The sequence below is a fragment of the Platalea leucorodia genome, assembly GCF_965183815.1.
Source record: "Platalea leucorodia genome assembly, chromosome: 3".
NCBI classification, from domain to species: Eukaryota; Metazoa; Chordata; class Aves; order Pelecaniformes; family Threskiornithidae; genus Platalea; species Platalea leucorodia.
The window spans coordinates 101,608,674-101,628,497 of NC_138825.1; the positions used below are offsets into that span (position 1 = coordinate 101,608,674).

Here is a 19,824-nt window from a genome sequence, read left to right on the forward strand (position 1 = left end):
ATGAGTGGGAAGGGCTGGAGGGAAGGAGGGAGATGGGCACCCCCAAATGGGTTTCACTCCATCCCAAGCGGTGCTTCCTCTTGGAATGGAAGCAAATCCCTCTTGCCTGTTGAACCCCAGTGCTCACCAGCCACAGCTTTGAAAACAGCCAGGGCAGATGGAGAAACAGTTCCTAATGATTACGAGTAGCTCTGGAGTGGTCTAATCACTAACCCCAGAAATACACCGCATCTTCAGAATTCACTGCTACTAAATACCAAAATAATGAATGAGAGGGGTAAATTGTTACTAAATACCAAAATAATGAATGAGCGGGGTAAATACCCACAGTGCGAGGCATCGAACAACCAAGCTGTGCTTCTACAATGCCAAAGCCGCCCAGGGCAAGGTTTGCATGGAGCAGTGTGTACAGCACAAGTAGTTCCCTCAGTACACTTCGTGAAGGAGAATAAACTACTTTTAAATCTACACAAACCCTAAGGCCCGTCAACAGCAGTGGTTGTCCCAAAAAATGGAATAGGTGACTTTAGAGATTATGTCTCATCAGAGATGTTTTATACGTTCTTACTCACCCACTCCTTCATAACAGTTTTGGTATTTGAAGGCAAACAGTTGATCCTTCCCAGAAATCCAACAGCAATGACACAACTTTAGAGTGAAACATCAGGTGAGGCCTTTGAGGTGAGAAGGGACAGGTCACTCCGAGTCCCCAAGTCGGGATCCAGCGAGCTCGCTCCCCCGCGGCCGCCTGCCTGACTGAAAGGCCAGACGCCAGCCTGGCACGAAGGACGGAGAGGTGGGGGGGCCGCGATTCGGGACCCCGCGCCGGGGGCGTCAGGCCAGAGAGCGACCAGGCCTTGGGGTCTTCAAACCTCTTCATGGGTTTCATCTCATTCACAAGCCCAAATCCAGCACAGCACGTGCCAGTGACACAGTCGACAAGCAGATCTTCCACAAAGAACCTCGGAAGTAGCCATGAAGCTACTGCAGGAGCCACAGGGCTCCCAAATTTAAATCGGGGATGCTTGAACAACCAGCCTATTTCAAAGTGTCACATTCATAAGCATCTCTGCTGGAGTCAAAACCTCACACTATTCCTCTCATATGGTAGGGACAAACAGGTCTGAATAGTGGCATTTGAGTAACTAAAAAGAAGTAAGATTGTCTGATTGAATGGTGACCTTAAAGTGATAAAATTCTCATAACACTCTAAGTACTTAAAAGCATTTGCCTGTCACTAATACTCCAGAAAGTAAAAGCACTGACGTCATTGCAGGGACATTGCTCTGTCTTCCAAAACAGATGGCACATAAACCGCTACTCTTTCTTTTTTTTCTTTTTTTTATTAAACATTCATATAGAAGCATTCACTTTTGAAAGGGCGTTCTAAGAAATACGAACAGTACGCAGAAATGGAAATCTTCCCTTTCCCTACAGATAAATATACATAAAATCAAACCAAATCAAAACTGCATTTACAGACAGCAAAGCTGATGGTTTTACCCGTTCCAGTCCTCTGGGATTGAGTGCCGTCTGTAGAAGACTGAACTGGTACTACAGGATTATTGAAGACATAAGTCCTACATGCACTCAGTAGACCTTGTTACTTCCACCTTTCATTACAGCAATGACAAACACTGATACTGAGCTCTGCTAACCAGCAGCAAATAAAGAAGCGCATCATCCGCCATCTAGGCTTCATACCATCCTTCCCTGGATAACTAGCTGGAAAAGTCCTGAAAGGGACATCACTATTTCACAGCTTCTGAGGGCTCAGAGTAACTCCTTTCTTTGCAACCAAGCCAGTGTCCACAACTTTTACACATGCATGTATGTACACACAACACCCCTTTCATATACACACTGTCTGTGTGTGTGAATCATTCTCCCAGATAAAAAAACAAACAAAAATTCCTACAAAAATCAAAGCTCAAGTAGAAGTAACTATCCTAATTCGTTTGGAAAAAAATTAAAATATATATATACACACACACAAAAATGTAACATATAAAGCAGAAGATAAACTCAAATCCTCAATGACAAAGTTTCTGAAACTAATCGTGCTATTGATTTCCTCCACCAATGTGCAGTTTCATTGCCATACCATAAATAATTTCTCTTCTACTTCTGTATGATGGACTATGAAAACCAGAAAATATGCCTTCTCAGCAAAACTATTTTGATAAGCTTTTTCTGTTACAAGTCTTGGGTATTAGCTGTAAAAGCCAACAAGAATCTGAGCTAAGTAGAAATTACTCCAATATAAGATACTACTTGAAATAAGACAGTATAGGCACTGCTTATAGTTTGGATGCATTTGCAAATTACAAAATCTATTCTGAAAAAGAAATGTGCTTTCCCAGCCTAGATATTCCAGACTATGAAGTCACTACATAAGCAAAAACCTTCAGTAAGAAATGGTAACAGGCACAAGGAAAAGAAAGGCAATTCCATTTCTACGTTAAGCTTTTTTTTTTTACTTGTAAAGTGCATTCTCCTCCCTGCATTGATACTTTTCCTGTATCTGATTAATTTTTCTCCTCCACCTAACCAGGCAAGGGACAGACAAAAATTCAGTGCAACTCTTTGAACTGAGGATCATTATACATTTAATAAGTTTAACAAGGTTGAAATAGAACTCATTTTAATTGCAAGGCATCTTAAAAAGATTTCTCAGGCAAAACACAACCAAGTTATGAGCAGATATTTTATCACTACATGTGAAGACTACTGTAACATGTTGAATAAATAAACTCAGAAGAGAAAAGGCAAGGAGCATTTTAGTATATGACAAAAAAACCTGGAGTGATTATTATAGCAGAGAAGATGATGGTCCACAATAGAAGCATTGACATAATCAACTGAAATGCAACAGAGGATATTAAAGATATATCAAGAAGTCCTTCTGCCTCTTGATGGATTAAGCAGCTTTCTCCATTACTGTTGACTACTCGATTTCGTTACAGACATTAACACATACATCTCTGCCAATATCAGCAGCAGTAAGGTTGAATGCTTTTCTTGCCACTGCTGGATAACTAGCTCAAATCCTACTTAAATATCTAGGATTTTTCTAATGCTACACACTGATGAATGCTCTACATTTGCATGATGCCCCAGATGTTCTGGCATACAGACTGTGCAGCCCTGCTAATAATAAAGCCATAAACCAAGCATAAGCCCTGTGACATGTGACAATACAAATACACTGGCAGCAAAAAGAAGTCGTGCCAGCAGAAGTGGATGAAAATCAAGCTTGGCAGTCACGTATATAGGAGGGCATATTCCTCAAACCTCCTTCAAAATACCTCTTCAGATGTTTATCGTTCTAGTTTGCACAAGAATTTGCTAACCATCTTGCAAGTCCTGTACAAGTGACTTAAGAGGTAAGTTTGACACTACTGAATTGTGTACTGTCTGAATGAGAAAGTTACTTCTAAAAAGCCTTTTGTTTGGTGCTAATCTATTTTTTGTTGAAGATTTTTACAACAGTGACACCTCTCAATCCCCATTTCCCCACTTTCCTTCTTCTTATGGCTGAGAGGGTGGGGGAGAAGACAGCCTTCATTTTAAACTGATAGAACCTTTTGTATGGCACATTTTTACAGCCTTGTATATCGACTTTCAAGAGCTGACAATATTATTTTGTCTAGCCGAAGGCTACACGGCCATCATCCTTTACACGTTCTGCAATAGTGAACATAATTTCCAATACCTAATCAGTATCGAGACAGCAATGGCCGGGAAGGTCTTAGGCTGTGACAGGGCTACCAGACCAGAGCTACTCAAACAGTGGACTCCAGCTCACAGTAAAAAGTATTTTTACAAGAACTTAGCTGAAGTCTCAGATGTGCCACATTCCTGAGGGAGAGTTCACAATGTTCAAGAGTCTTTCAGGGAGCAACTACTGGACACTGTTATATTTTGCAGCTATGAATGTGACACTGTGCTTTAGGAGGGCTGGAGCTGGCACACCCCATGCACCCCAGCAAAAGTCAACTGAATAGTCCTGCTCTAGACAGTCACAGCAGAAGGCCCACCTCCAGGTATGTACAACACAGGCAAAACACCTTAACCACTTAGGGATTAGTAATTCATTAATGTATTAAGCAGCTGATTAGTTCATACCAAATGTATACCCAGGAAACCCATGCCAAATTCAAAGGCTGTGAATTCATGCAGCATTATCCCTCAGGAGAGAGATAACCAAAGGCAAACCAGATCTCATCCATCCAATTCAATACACAGAAGGATTTTCCCCTGTCTCTTCTCACATACATCATATACAATATCTACTATAGTATATCACACATACAGACACACAGACACAAAAGGTCCAATAAAACATTAAGCACTGCACTGCTGGAGTGATTTAGGAGCCTAGAGGTTCTCTTCCCACTTCCATGGGGGTGCCACCCCTTGCACAGGGGTCTCTGAGACGCCTGCCCTTGGGAAAGCTCTCCCACCCCGCTCTCCACCTCCTCCACCTTCCCAACGGGGGAGGAGGAAACAGCCCGCTTAGTCAAATACCTCGCAAGAAGGAATTTGTGGTGCAAATATTTGTTTGTCTCTACGAAGGGCTCTTCAGCTGCAAAGTCCAGCTCAGTAGGCTGCTGTCTCGCAGACGCCACCACCACATCTCTCCATCCTCCCCAAAGCAGGCGAGTGCAGCTCCCAGAGGTTCTGTCTCCACAGGGGGAAGGGATGGAGGAAGATCACTCATCCTCTCCCTCCATTTCCACACTAAAATCATGATATACACAATGATCTGACAGGCTTCTTTTTTTCTAGAAACCGGAAGGTTTTGCTACTAGCCCTGAAGGCTGCAGCAACCAAACTCTTTAGGTAAATGTTACAATTTCTGGGGCACAATGTGACAGGAGTCCCGCAGTTCTTGCAAAGTCTGTTGAAGTTAAGTGGCTCTTGTATAGGTTGTAACATTTTCCTCTTCAAGCTCTGAGGCTGAGGATATACAAAATACAAGAGATACTGCTCTTTGAAGACCCATCTTTATGACTTCAAGGAAAATTCACAAACAGGTTCAGGCTGGGTTTTCTCAACTAAATCCCTTACTGCACAATTAGCAAGAAACTGAAGCGAGGTACGCATCTCATTCCTCATTTCTTCTGGATACGTCCCTTTTCCAAGGGAGGAGAGGAGCAGGGGAAAAAATTCCTCACATAAGTGCATTTCACGGATACATAGGTATTATTTCAATGAAAGAAAACCGTGCGGGGACATAAAAATGAGCTGGTTTTTGAACAGGTAGCATTGTGGTAAATCAACAGACTGTCCTTCTCAGCTGCAGGAAGAAGCAGCAACAGAGGACCAGGAGCTGTAAATTGGAAACAGGAGGAAAAAGAAGGAGGGGGGAGCTCAAAGATCAGATCACAAGGAAACGATAGTGCCAGGTGAATCAAGTGGAAGAGCCCAACTTTGGCAAGGAATTTAGGTCTTCTACCTTTTTATTGATACGTGCCAATGAAGAGTTAAACAAGGCTAGGAGACATTTTTTATAAGGATTTCCATCTTGAGCCTCAAGGCTAGCAGGAATTAAACACTTTTAGTCTGAGAAGCAAGAAAAAATAAAAGTAAAACCTAGTATTCTACCTGCGGATGACAGAAAGTGTATTAAGTGCTTTAACAACAAAGTTAGAGATTTATTGAATTAATTCTTCAGTAACTTCATAGCCATGGCATCTAACCTTCTCAACAAAAAAGAAACCAAAACCCAAGCAACTCCGTGGATACAAGAACAACGCCTTTGCCATTTTATGATCTCTAATCTAGATTATCCAGAAAATGAAGTATTTATTTTATGTCACTCCCATATGGATTGTCTGATGTTTAACACTTTAGCTGATACCTCAGCAGGCCAAAGGTTTCTGTCTCCAACTTGTCCTGCTGCTTTCAAAAAAAAAAACAAAACAAAACAAAAAAAACCCCAAACAAACAAAAAAAATCCAAGCAAACAAAAAAATCCAAACAATCCTCACTAAAATATCAAAAAACCCCAAACAAAACCACTGCCCCCCCCAAAAACAAACAAAAAACACCTTCTAAACCCATAGCCTTATCTTGAATTTGGATGAAGCCAGACACTTTTGCTAAATGTGCACGCAAGTACTTCAGCAAAATTTACTTAGAAAAAACAGTTAAATCTGGCAGAATATGCCATGATGGAAAAATCCACTTTTCTCTTATCCATTTAAAAATAACACCTTCTAAACTTCTCTAATTAGATTATTCCATCATGAGATTTCACTTATCTTCTCTTTCCCGATCACAGTCGGCACTTGATGCTTTTTCCTTCCCCTCCCTAATGAGCCTTGCTCAGTGACAAGGTCCAGTCTTTTCTCTCTCACCTTACTTCTCCTGCTGCATATAAAGCTCACCTCCTCCTCCAACTTACCAACATCAAATTCATTTTAATGACACAGATTCAAATTCCAACTTTTACACCACTCCTTCAAAGCAAGCAAGAATTTCTACACGTCTGTGGGACTCTGCAGTGCTCTAGAATTTAAAAGCAATTTGCAGTGTGTGTTTCTTTCTTCCCCAGTACTCTGCTTTGTACATCAGTCCATAAACTTCATTTGTAAGACATGAAGATGATAATGTTTTTTAAGCACAGGTTTTAAACTGACCTGAAGGGAGGGATGGGAGATAATACAAAGAAAATATGTCACTAGAAGTTAGATGTGTCAAAAAAAACCCGAACAAACAAACAAACAAACAAAAAATAACCATCCAACACAACTGCTAGCAAGCAATCATCTAAAAGAGTGAAAAATTCTGTTATCTCCAAGTCTGCAACAAGGGAGCTCTGCTTTCATTAGCACAAAAAACCAAACAAACAAAAAAAACAAAACACAAACACAAAACTAAAAAACAGTCACTGGCCTGGCCCAGGCTAAAGCTGAAGATCCTCTGCAATAGTTCTACCACCATACAAACCACAACAGTCTCGGGTGGGATGTCCTATGGCTTTCAGATGTTCACAACCAGGGTTGCAGGGTTGCAGTGAGTGCATTCACAGGATGCTTTCCTGTACCAGGTAAGACGTGTCCATGAAGGAGTCAGAGCAATTCTTGTTTGTCCATAAGTGCTCACCTGGACACAAAGCAGTTCTGAAGGCAAACAAGCAGCAGTTGCATATTTTAACAAAAAGATGCGTTTGCCAGCCATAGTGCCTGCAACAGCACAGCTTGCTGCCTTCTTTTTTCTCTTTCTTGCCCACTGAGCAAGAAAGTGTCAATTTACATTTATTTCTCAGCATTCTGGGTTTTACTATTTATCACCAGACCTGTACCAGCACATTCCTGTCAGAGCAGCTGGTGGCAGGCAGAGAAGAGCATTTCACAGAGGAGGTCTCTGCTCAGATGCTGTGGAAGTGCAGCAGAGGTGGACAGCAGATCCAAGGTGAGAGCACAGGGCAAAAGGCAGCAGCTGTTAGATGAGAAAGCGGAGACCATTCAGGGCTGCAGGACAGGATCAGAAGACTTAGACTGCTTCTGCCTAATTAGCTTATGTCTTCACTGTAAAATAGCTGGGTCACCAGTCTAGGTGAATTGAAATAACCACTCGAGCCTTTCCTCCGTCAGTATTTCTAGTTTGAAAACGCTGGTTATCCTGCTTTCAGTGGGGGAGAAAAGGGGGACACTTACCCACTTTCTGGGCAGAAGGGAGGTAATGCTACAGTATGGATGACAGGTACATCTTTGGGAGCAGACAGTGGAATTAAAATGGAAAGCATTGGTGTGCATGCACCAATACAAACAAATGAGCTGAAGCCCCAGAGAGCAAAGCAAAGATTACACACTGCTCTGCAGTGGCAGAGACAGATGCTCTGCAGGTCAGCTGCTGTGTGCTCACCTGGCCTTCTAAGGAAGCTTTAAATGAATGTACCTATGTTGTGGCTTAATCCCAGCTGGCAGCTAAGCGCCACGCAGCCACTCGCTCACTCCCCCCAGTGGGATGGGGTAGAGAATTGGAAGGGCAAAAGTGAGAAAACTCATGGGTTGAGATAAAGACAGGTTAATAGGTAAAGCAAAAGCCATGCATGCAAGCAAAGCAAAACAAGGAATTCATTCACTACTTCCCATTGGCAGTTCAGCCATCCCCAGGAAAGCAGGGCTCCATCATCACGCATAACAGTTACTTGGGAAGACAAACGCCATCACTCCGAATGTCCCCTCCTTCCTTCTTCTTCCCTCAGCTTTATATGCTGAGCATGACGTCATATGGCATGGAATAGCCCTTTGGTCAGTTGGGGTCAGCTGTCCCAGCCGTGTCCCCTCCCAGCTTCTTGTGCACCCCCAGCCTACTCGCTGGTGGGGTGGGGTGAGAAGCAGAAAAGGCCTCGACTCTGAGTAAGCACTGCTCAGCAGTAATGAACACACCCCTGCATTATCAACACTGTTTCCAACACAAATCCAAAACACAGCCCCATACCAGCTACTATGAAGAAAATTAACTCTATCCCATCCAAAACTAGCACAACCTATCACAAAATACACAATTAATATGGTGTCCTAAGGATGGCTAAGATCTCTGAAGAGACTTTTAATTAGGTTGTAAAGCAGCTAAAAAGAATAAACACTTCAAATAAAAAGTAGTAATACCAAACTGCCTGCAACTGAAAGTAGAATAGTTAAATACCGTTGCTGTTGATTTCTGAAAGGACCATGATAACTGAAGACAAAACAAAACAGAAGTTTCTAAATATGCAACTATAATCCATTTTGGAAGCAAGGAAAAGGTAAAAACAAGGCTCATGGAGCATTTGGGACACTGGCCTACAGCTGCCAAAGACTGACCTCCTTGGAGGTCAGACCATCAGCCTTGCACAGCAGCAGCTCTCTCCATACACTACAGTGTTGTGACTATTGAGATGCTCCTGAGGAACCACCTCTATTTTTAGGGTAATTCTGAAGTAGCATATTTATATTTTGTGAAGTCTGTTATTATTTTCACATAAATTATAGCATATTTGCCACAACATGGCAACTGTGTTGAGAGAGGATTTTGGAATGAGAATATCTTGATGTCACGAGACTTGCGTCCAGAACACCTGCACTATCAATACAGTCATAAGCTCAGTTTAAACAGAAACTACAGAAATGGGTAGCAACTAACATATGATATAGCCAGAATCCATCTCTACAGTAGGTACGAAACTGTACACATTAAACAAACAGTATTATTCTTATTGAATATCAAAGTAAAGAACCACGTTGGGATTTTGGTATCAAGCATCATGCAGAGTCAAACATGGCTTAACAAGATCTGCCCACACACAGATTTCCTCAGCGGATGCCACAGCAAAGCCATTACTCCTCAGTTCACGAAGTAACAGATCTCAGCTCCACTGAGAGCGGAGTCAGCTGCAGAACCAGCATAATCCATCTACGAAGATTATCAAAACCCATTTAATTCCCCCATTGCATACGCACTTGCATCTCTTCCACTGTTTTGAGACTTGGTGCTTGGACGCAAGACCAAACCGCAAGGTTACAGAGCGCTTCCACGGAGTAACAGCTAACTTGAATCCCCTTACCTGCTGCCAGCTGGAGAGCCACTACAGACAGCTAGTGCAAATCTGCCGGTACACAGCAACTACACTGATGCTACGGGCTTGCATGGCCAAGCCCTTGGTAGGCACATTCAAAGGAAGCAAGAAGAGCAGCAGCAGAGAGGCCTGACAGGCTTTTATCACAGAGAGACAGCAACGTGCAGGCACACACAGAAGTGCAAGAGCCTCATGTCCTACATAAGCAAGGGGGTTAGCCTTCATCCGAGAAGAAGGTGGACAGCGGGACGGTTCAAATGGCACTCCTGCAGCTGGGAAGGGTAGGAAAGCCACCCCAATGCCTAATAGCCAGCAGCCACTGTCCAGCGTGAAAGCTCACAGTGATTTTCTTCTTATCCTAAAAGAGCTGAATGAAACAAGCTGCTGCCAATCTGTCAAAGGCTGGAAAAGATATAGGACATTAAAAAAAAAAAAAAAAATTCCAGACTTCCACACCACAGCTGTTAAGAGAAAGTGTGTGTGTGTGGGGTAGCAATTTCTTTCAAATAAAAATACTACAATTAAATTAACACCTTCAGGGCATTTTAAGGAGCTTGCAATGTCGTGACCAAAAACATATCACTGGAATCTGGAGGATTTAATACTTGTCAACGGCAAACAAAAAAACCTCTTCTTGGAGAATAGGGATACTAAAAAGAAATGCACCACATCTGCAAGAACACAGCATACATACGTAGCATACATAAGCCCAAATATCAGCATGCATTAAATTAACTGCAGAAACTTTATGCATTACCCCTCCTGTCTGGTAGAAGCTACAAAACAAGAAAAGCCATTAACATTTTAATGAATCTGGGATGGCAGGGCCCTAAGCTCTAAGAATTCAGCCTCCAGGGGTTGTGCAGAAGAGAAGGGGGGAGGGAGTCATTGGAGGAAACCTCGGTGGGATGAGCAGCATGGGTAGTGGCCTGCTACAGTTCCCAGGGATCTCAAACAAGCGGCACATGCTTTGGGAGAGAGGGAAGCTTAATGAAGTGCCAGCCGAGACGCAAGGAAAAAACTGCAAAAGTTTGAACACATCTTTCTTCCTTTGGAGACTGCACTTCTTTTCTGAATCACAGGGTCTTTTGAGACTTGTCCCAGAGAGTGCCCAAGTGAGTGGGAAAACAAATAGCACACAGGCGCTTCTGACTGTGCCTGGAGCAGAATCTCTCCTCCACCATTGTAGAGCAAAGACTTGCACTGAAACTCAATGCAAAGCACAGGAGCCCTACCCAAACTTCAAGGACATCAAGCAAGGATGCTTCAGCGACCCAGTGTCCCTGCAGAATTCACCAATGATGTGAGAATCCAGGAAAAGATTTACCCAAGCCTGGGGAGTCTGAGGGAACCAGCGGCAGTTTCAGATGCACAGCAGTTGAGCATCTATCTCAGAAAATGCTACAGGGAATACTCTGAGTCTCAGACACGCTTTGCCAGCAACTTAAAAGCTCAGGCATCCACTGTTGAAATCCTACAAGTCTGTTTTCTTTAGCCTCAGAACTAGTACATCAGCTTTTTGAACAACCTAAGACCAAGAGGCAGAGATAAACTGCATTGCCAAATAACCTTCCAAGTGTTCCCCATCACCGTGCTGTTTTCTTAGCACAGCTTCCCTGTCCTCTGACAATTCCCATCCTCGATTCATCCATTCAACCTTTGCTCAAATAACAGCCTCAGCCAGACTAGAAAAGCACAGTGGGGATGCTTCCTAGGAAATCTGCATGAACACATGGCCTTGCAGAGGAGTAAGAAATAGCATCAAGATGCAAATAATCCAGGAAAAGTTTAAGATTATATGGCTCCTAGCCTTCCCCAAATCCTTCTCCTTCTGCACCACTAAGGCTCTCACCTTACCCTTCCCAGACTTCTCTCACGTACACCCAAGATCACAGGAGCATCAAGTTTACATCTTGTGAAGATTTCTGAGTTTTAATCAGAAGGATTTTTGTAGTTCTAGATTCACTTACTAACCAAAAACTGCTTAAAGGATTAATTATGTAGCACATTTTTAACATATACTAGCATGTCTCGGGCATTTTAGAACACTTGGGAATTCAAGAAAGCCACACTTAAGAGTTTTGCTGTTCACTTTTCCTGAGTGCCTATGAACTAGGGCTACTTACGCAGTGGGTAACACCGCATTGCACAGGCATCCAGAGGTACCTCCAACGAGTCGGGAGGGATCCTGCCTGGGGGGGATCGATCCCACCTCCAGATGCAACACCTCACCCATGCACATAACGCAGCTGGCCACTGCGGCCTGGAAGCAGGCTCAAGCCCTGCCCTATGACATACTCACCATCTCATGGAGCTTCAAAGATCATACACAGACCAAAGAATTAGAAAGTATGAGAAAGGAAGACATGTTACCATTTTATTACGAGGCAAATGGAAGAACTTCTGTTTATTCAAAACCCTTTCCTCCTCCTCCTGTGATAAGAGGTTAAAATATAAAGGAGTACTCCTGTACACAGAACATTAAATGAATTTATATTTGCGTTTTTAAGCTCTTGAGGAAACAGAACGGCCAGAACTGAAAGCAATTAGTGCACCGAACCAGACAGCTAAAACAACAAAAAACACAGAACAATGATCTCTTATTTCCCAAGTTCAGATGTCACCATCACACTTTCCTATTCATGCAGCATACTGCGTTTTGAAAAGCTGGGCTGTTTTTCTCTGCCTGAAAGGAATACAAAGAGTTTCTATTTTTTTCTAAGTACTTTGGTAGTTAGAAAAACAAAAACTGATGGAGTGCAAACCACTGAACAGGAGAAACCTTTAGCAGGTTGAGAATCTGACATATTGGAAGGTGGTTCAAAACACAAAGCTAAGAAACAAAAATACTGTAGATCTCCAAAATCTTATGTGAGAATTCACCCTGCAGCATCCCAGATGGCGTGTGTTTTGCCTTTTAATTTGAAGAGCTGTGAGACAACCGTATCGTGACCAAACAGCCGAAAGCAACATCAGTCATCTTCTGCCATGGCCCCCCTACATCACCTCGCATGGTGCGTTACTCATTTGAAGAGTCAAGTCGTGCAGTAACTGTGACATGATTAAGCAAAGGGAAGCGGTATCAGTCACCTTCTGCAATGAACCACAGAGAAGAGAAAGTAATGCAATCAAACAGGCGATTAACACTGAACCTTGGATATAGGAAAGCAACTGCTCCCTACCACCTGCATTAGATCAGCCCATCACTTGAGAAAACACTTCCTTGTGCAGTAACTTCTAATGACACACACGCATCTACCCAACCATAAATGTTCACACCATCTGTTCTCGTTACAGTTGAGCTCTCAGGCCAACTTCCAAGTCAGGCTGACAAGAGTTCACATGGCTCTGATCCACCAGCTCCTTTGCAGCTAGTTATTCATTTGCAAAGAGAATTACTAAGCCAACAGAGTGTTTCCTTTTGTATAAGGACTGTCACAGACAGCACCCAACTCAGCCAAACTCGGTAGCCAAAATACTGCATCAATTAATGCTCATGTATTTCTAAAATGTTTTAACTAACGTGTTTCTTCTGTCTCTCAGATGATTTCTTTCCAGTTTTCTTCTTTTACAAGGTTTTGCAAATGTGCATAAAATTATATGGTTCACAGAAATTTTTCAGCAACTGCCTAGAGACTCATTATGCTTCATCAATTATATTATCAGACAAAGATGGCATTAAAAGCACCAAACAAAAAAGCGAAAGATGCAAATTTCAGATAGTTACAGAAAGGTGGTCACTGAATATTCTTCAGTCGCAAAGGGTCAATGTGAAGTTAAACCGTAAAGAAAAAGTGGCTCTATTTCTTCACTGAATACTCAGTTACATCCCTCACACACAACCTTGCTCTCTCCCACCCCATCCATCACACCTCAGAGAGCATTTTGTGCATATTCACTGCATATAAAGAAGCAAAAATAGCTGACGGCTGCTTTAATTTGCCATTTCTAGATCACTGGGTCATAAGGCTGCTTAAAGGTGACCCACCAGCCCCTGAACTTCTTGCAGAACTGGTAAGTTCACCAGGCCACAAAAAGAGAAGAAAAAAGAAAAAAAAAAAACCCAACGGTTTTCACTCCATCCCAGCTCCGGCCAAAATAAGCAGCAAACATTACAACCGAATGATAAACCCATGTGGTTTCCAACAACACATTTTAAAAGCCAGTTTCTCCCAGCATCCTTTTCTGAATTTATCTCTGCAGGTGACAAACAGACTGATTCTTCTTCCAGAAGTACAACTAGAAATACCAGCACTCTGCCTCTTGCTAATCACATGTAAAGAGCAGAGCAGAGATACAGAATTGGACTTCTAACCCATAGGCAGCCTTTTTTTGGAGAGAAAGGAGCTTTTTTCTTTCAACCTCTTTTTTTTTTTTTTCCCTTCTTAAATTCTAGGCATTTCAGAGAGCTTGGGGAAAGAAATCAACATTGTGACAGATAGATACACATATAAAAATAGGATGTAAAGCATTCTTTAAATTGGAAACTAAAGCAGGCTCTCAGAAAGGCAGAACTACAGTCAAGAGTTATTTTATTACTGTATTTCCACCACCAGCTCTCCTCTGCTCTTTCCCTCCTCCCCATCTAGAACTACAGGCAAATCCATGAATTACACAGAAGCATTCTGCAGGACATAGATAGCAATGTCAGACACAGAAAAACCCTACTAACCCAGTTTTAAAGACCATGTCATAGGACAGTATAGAATCAAACAAATTAACACTGGAGCTTACCATTTCGAGACAAATCAAGTTCCACCAGCTGCATGAAATTCGCTATTTCTGGAGGGAGCCGCTGGATTTCATTATCACTAAGTCCAAGTTTCCGTAACTTCACAAGTTGGAAGAAAGGCTGAAAGAAAGAAAAAATGCCATGTCAGAAAATATTCCAGTAACTCACATATAAGCGTGATAAATGATAAGCAATAACTGGAAGCCACTTTCAAAATTCGAGCTAATCAAAGTTATTGCTTAAAATCAGTTATGCAGACCTCTTTCAGACCTGCATCAGAATGAACATTTTAATTTTTACATGCAAACAGACTATAATCTCTGTTTTACCCAAAATGAAAATTATTAAAAAAACAAAACCAAACTGTAAAGCTTGCTATTAAAGATCACAGCAGACAGACACTAGTGAAATCCAGAGTGCCTGCTTCAAAAGCATTAATGGGGCGAGGTTACCCAGCAGGGTAATTAAAAGCATCCTAATTACACACCAGGGCTCATTAGGAAGCTAATGCAGAGGGAGACTTCTAAAGGACGATCCAGAAAACCCACAGAGAGCGGCTGCCAAGGTCTTCTTCACGGTGAGCGCCATAACCAACTAGGTTACAGAGCCAGCCTCCCTCGGGAAGACTTTCTTTCTGGCATCACATCCCCTCCACGGCCCAGTTTCAGAAGGACTAATGAAAGTTGGGCGGGATACGCACAATTCCAGGTCTTCCCAGCTTGAGGAGGAACCCAACCCAGCCCTGTCTCTGCAGTGAGGACATGGGCGTGCAATGCGGATAGGGTACTAACTTTCCCTGACCCCCAGCTATGGGCACAGAGGGTCTGGCAGCCCTCAAGACAGAACAGCCATCAAAGGAGACAGGCCAAGCTGCAAGTCAGGTCAACCCTAGGTGCTGGGAGCAGCTGGTGATCGAAAGACAAAACGGTCATTAAAAACCTATTGAGATGTAGGCATCCCTAGCAAAGTCGGAAAGCTCTTATCTCATCACAGCTTTCCTCTCTTCCAGGCAGGCCTTTGAATGAGACTGACTGCAAGTGGTGAGGATTTGTGCAGAATTAAATGACTTTATAGACAAGGCATCTTGACCATAACTGACCGGACTTCTCAAATTTCAAGTTTTGTGCCCCCGGACTGCAGAGGCATTTTTGCCCAGCAGTCAGAACCTGTGCATCTCACCCACTCGCAGCATGTGTGTGTGCCTGTTACCCTCGTGGGTTTTGCCCCTCAGGGTAACTGGAAGATGCTAGTAAGTTTGGGATATCTGCTTACATTTAATCACCTGCAATCCTTTCTTGAAAACTAGCACCTTTTTTTTTTATTATTATTTTATTTTATTTAAGTGCTGCAGTGTGTGCTCTGAATGTCACTCAATTCTATCTTATATTGACAAGAAAAGGGGCAGTAAGACAGGCCTCTTAACCAGGACACAAGGTAAAAGCAGAGTCTTATGAATCTGTATTATAATACAGGTTCTCAGTCTTAGTCTGAGTGTCTTATACCCAAGATCATAAACCAGGTTTTAAGTGCAAGGTTTTGCAACCTCAGCATCAATCTTTCAATATACACTGTCGTTCCTTGTCATAGACAAATAAAACACCACTGAAATTAATGTGTTTTCCCTCAAAAACATGGGTTCCTTTTAGGGAATAAAAAGGACAGAGCTTTAAAAAGTTTATAAACACTCAGCAGTCATAAGACGCATCAGATCTGAATGCGAAAATTGAAAGGCATTTTTTGCGTCAGAATGGCACTTCTGCCCCCCCCAAGTATTAAAGGCCTTCGATAACAGAGTTGAAACTGTAAGAGGAAGATAAAGAACCTTTACAGTTCCACATTTCTAGCTCCCTAAAAACATATATTACAATTAAAATAGCCACAAATGGTTTTTTAATCCTTCTTTGTCCTCACAAGATCCATAACTGTATTTTCGTATCATTAACATTTTTTTATCTTCTAAAACAAATGCATACCTTTTGCTAAATATTTATTAATACAACTAAACCAAGAATCCATCAGAAGCTTAGAAAAGCACTTAAAGATACTTTCATGAAAGCACAGGAGTACACTCCACAGAAGAGATCGCAATCCGTCCTAACACTGTCCAAAATAAATACTTGCCAAAAAGTGTTTCTCAGCCAGTGTGTAGCTGCTAAACTGTATGACCGTTATAAATATTGATGTTCTACTACAAATCTTCTCATGAGCAACAGTCATCCTTGCCAGAGATGCTCTGCAAGGGCAAGGGAGAAAAGACAGACAGAGGGAACACAGTTAAAAGACAGAAGGGTAATCAAAAAGCTATTAAGGGCTGGGCATCCCTAGGAAGGTTTGAGGGCCCTCACCGCACCACGCGTCAGTGTTGTATATATTTATTAAATGTGCAGAGCACATGTGTGCAACAAACAAAATTACACAATATTTAAAGGCATTCCTGTTTCTTTAACTGACTACTTAAAAGAAAAATGAAGTGGGAGCTTTATTTCTAGTTTGCATAACAATTTTTAATGAATGACACCGTTTCCTAGATAAAATCAGAAACTGCAGTTACGTGAATGGCATTTCTTTGAACTTCTTGTTTGTTTTTTTCCTTTAAACTACAGAACTCAATCACTCTTGCATGTTTAGTACATCCTATTCCCATCTCAGTAACTATTGTTCCTTTAGCCAAGGCACATCATTAGTGCTCTAAAGCACTACTGGAGAGGCAAGCACCTCCTTTTTGCCATATTTGTTTTACCTGTCAAAAAGACCACAGGGAAAAAAGAGAATTAAGAGCTTCCTGAATAGAGTTAAACAAATGTTAAAAAAAAAAAAAAAAATATATATATATATATAAAAATATCTGTAATTTCTTAAATACATGCCAACCAGAAACATGTTCCTAATTCAATATAACAGACACAGTGCAGCCTCTATTTGAAAAAGCTCTAACATGAACCAAAGTGCAATGAGGTTGTTGGCCAGAGCAGCACATCCACCCAGCATGCTGTAATAGCAGTTTTTGATTGCAGACCCAACGTCTCCACGAGTATCTTGGCAACACTTTTAATGCTGCTTAGTTTAGCCAGCCTAATTAATAGTGCTTCAATGAGACAAATAATTCCATGAGCATCAGCACGAAAGAAGCCTACAACTTTCTATGTAGTGGCAATTCCCAACCTTCAATTGAAGCTTTTCCTGCTATCAATTTATAGAGGTTTCTCTCATACAGATTTTCTAAGAACATGCATCTTGCATAGAGCTCTTCTCGCAGTGGAAAACTAACCAAGTCTCTCTCCTCCACCCAGCCCTGTATTTTTTAAAAAACTTCATTCTGACAAAATTGGGTCGATGTCAGCCAACGGAAGGAAAAAAAAAAAAAAAAAAAAAGATAAGTGCATGACTCACTGAAAAGTATAAACAGACCGTGTGATCCCACAGTCCTCATTTTTTGTACTTTTTTTTTTTTAAGAATACCGCTACAACTGGCACTCTTGATTCTAGAAATAAAAGTTAACAGAATTAAGCCAAACTAGTAGGACTGATAAAACTCAAGGTTTTCTCCTGCAAAAGTGGCCAAAACAACACATGTCGCTGGCTTTCTTTCAATGGTTCACTCCTGCAACAAAAAACATTCATGCCCGAGAATCTTGCCTGAATGCTTCAGCACCTTTCCTGATGGGAAAAAAAAAAAATGGAAATAGATTAAAACAATAGGCAATTGAAATAAGAAACACAGGAGGGCACAAAGACCTACTTGCAGCTAACACTGCTTAAGGGAAGGAGCAATATCTCACCGCTAGAGCCTTTCCAGCACTAGAGACACGTCAAACTCCAAACCCATTTGGCACAGGTAGCATAACTAAATGCTTACTGTGTTAAGCAAAATGTTTCCATAAAAAGGCCACTACTAGTAGCAAAGAGAATTAAAATTAGAGACTTTAATGAAATCTGCTGCCTAATTTTCAAGATGGACCAGCATGAGCAGCAGAAATTAGAACGAGAGGGAGAGGAGGAAGAAAATTGCAAATTAACCCCAGTTTCACAGTTATATTCACACAGGATAGAAAGAGGGTTTTTTTTTTCCTTTGGTGCAGGCACTTGAGCTACTGCTGACAAGCTTAAAAATTTGTGAGTACTTGCTTTTATGTCAAGTTTCCCTTAGACACCAATATGGATTTTCAACATAAGCATGCTGCCTCAGCTTTTAAGGCTTCTTCAGGAAATTACAGTATTATATTCAAACACGAATTAAGTAAACTACCAAGACACAGTACATTACTAGGTCCTGTTTCTTAAACACCATCTATATTTATTTCACCCATTTTCCAAACGTATAACTGACCAGCTAAAATGTATCTGAGCTTTAGAATTAAAAAGCGACACACAGTAATTTAAACATAGTTTAATAATTGCATTCCTGCTTCGAATCTTACTTCAGGCTCCATTTTCTTCTCCTACGTTGTAAACAAAAATCAATGGGGGAAGCCTTCACTTTATTTGTTCACTTCCATTCATCAGCTACGTGTCCTCCTTCAGTCGCCAAATAAGGGAAATTGCAACCAATCCTTCCCCCACCCTTTCTATACTGCCTCAGAAAGACCTCGGAAAAAGGTCTTTCTTCAGGCAAACACAAGCAGAAGCTGCAATTTGATTTTGGCAAGCAGAGCAGTGAACAAGATAAGGCATCAAATCCGTGAAACAACCTCGCAGCATGGCTGACACAAAGCTCTCCAGCTCCTCAACAAGGTCCCCAAGCACTTGCTTTTGGCCCCTCAAAGTTATTTTCTTGCCTGTACCATTCCATGGCTTCAGCAAGAGAGCAGGGGAAGCCCGACCTTTCTTCAGGCGAACACGCTGCTTGGTGGTCAGGACACTACGAGGACAACAAGGATTAAGGCAGAAGCAGCACCGAATTCAAGCGTTGTGCTTCCTGGGGATGTGTTCGATAACCAGACTCTGCTACAGGCATACACACAAACGCATTCCCCCGGCCTGTCAGAAAGGCAAAGGCGAAGAGGGAAAGGCGAACTTTTCCTCAGTCCTCCCCCACCCCACTTTTGTAGAAGTCATCGATAGTTAACTCTTTGAACGACCATCCATAGGGAACACTCAGTGCCAAGGATTCCAAGAGGACAGGACACTCAACGCCCTACACTAACCAACTGGTGGGATTTCAGACATTGCTTTACCCTGAAGTCAGCCAGCGGACATACCAGCCTGGAGGTGACGAGAACCACGGCCACACTTACACTCACAGCGAGCACACACCCTGCCCTCCACTCAAGCCTCAAGGTAACCCCAGTCGAAAGCCACAACTAACTTGTAAGCAAAAAACTCTTTCTAGGACGCAATCCTTATATCGCCGACTTAAAATCTATCCCAGAGACTCCCGCCAGTAGCACGAGCGGGAGCACTGCGGAAAACCGGCAAGAGCACAGAAAACAGACACCTTCCTCCAGAAGCACATCCTAACTAGTCGCACAATGGAATTCTGAGGAAGCTGGATCCTGCTCCGGATCCTTGAAGTGTGTAACGA

At 42.1% G+C, this 19,824-nt stretch overlaps 1 protein-coding gene across 1 annotated transcript in view; it reads right to left on the bottom strand.

Moving 5' to 3' along the window:
* The window catches only part of LRRC1 (leucine rich repeat containing 1), a gene marked incomplete at both ends in the record, with an annotated part of 73,697 nt that overhangs the window by 43,877 nt on the left and 9,996 nt on the right, over window positions 1-19,824 (bottom strand). The window contains one exon of the mRNA XM_082305984.1: window positions 14,306-14,423. Coding sequence (XP_082162110.1) covers window positions 14,306-14,423 — 118 coding nt within the window. The remainder of the gene's footprint in view (window positions 1-14,305; window positions 14,424-19,824) is intronic.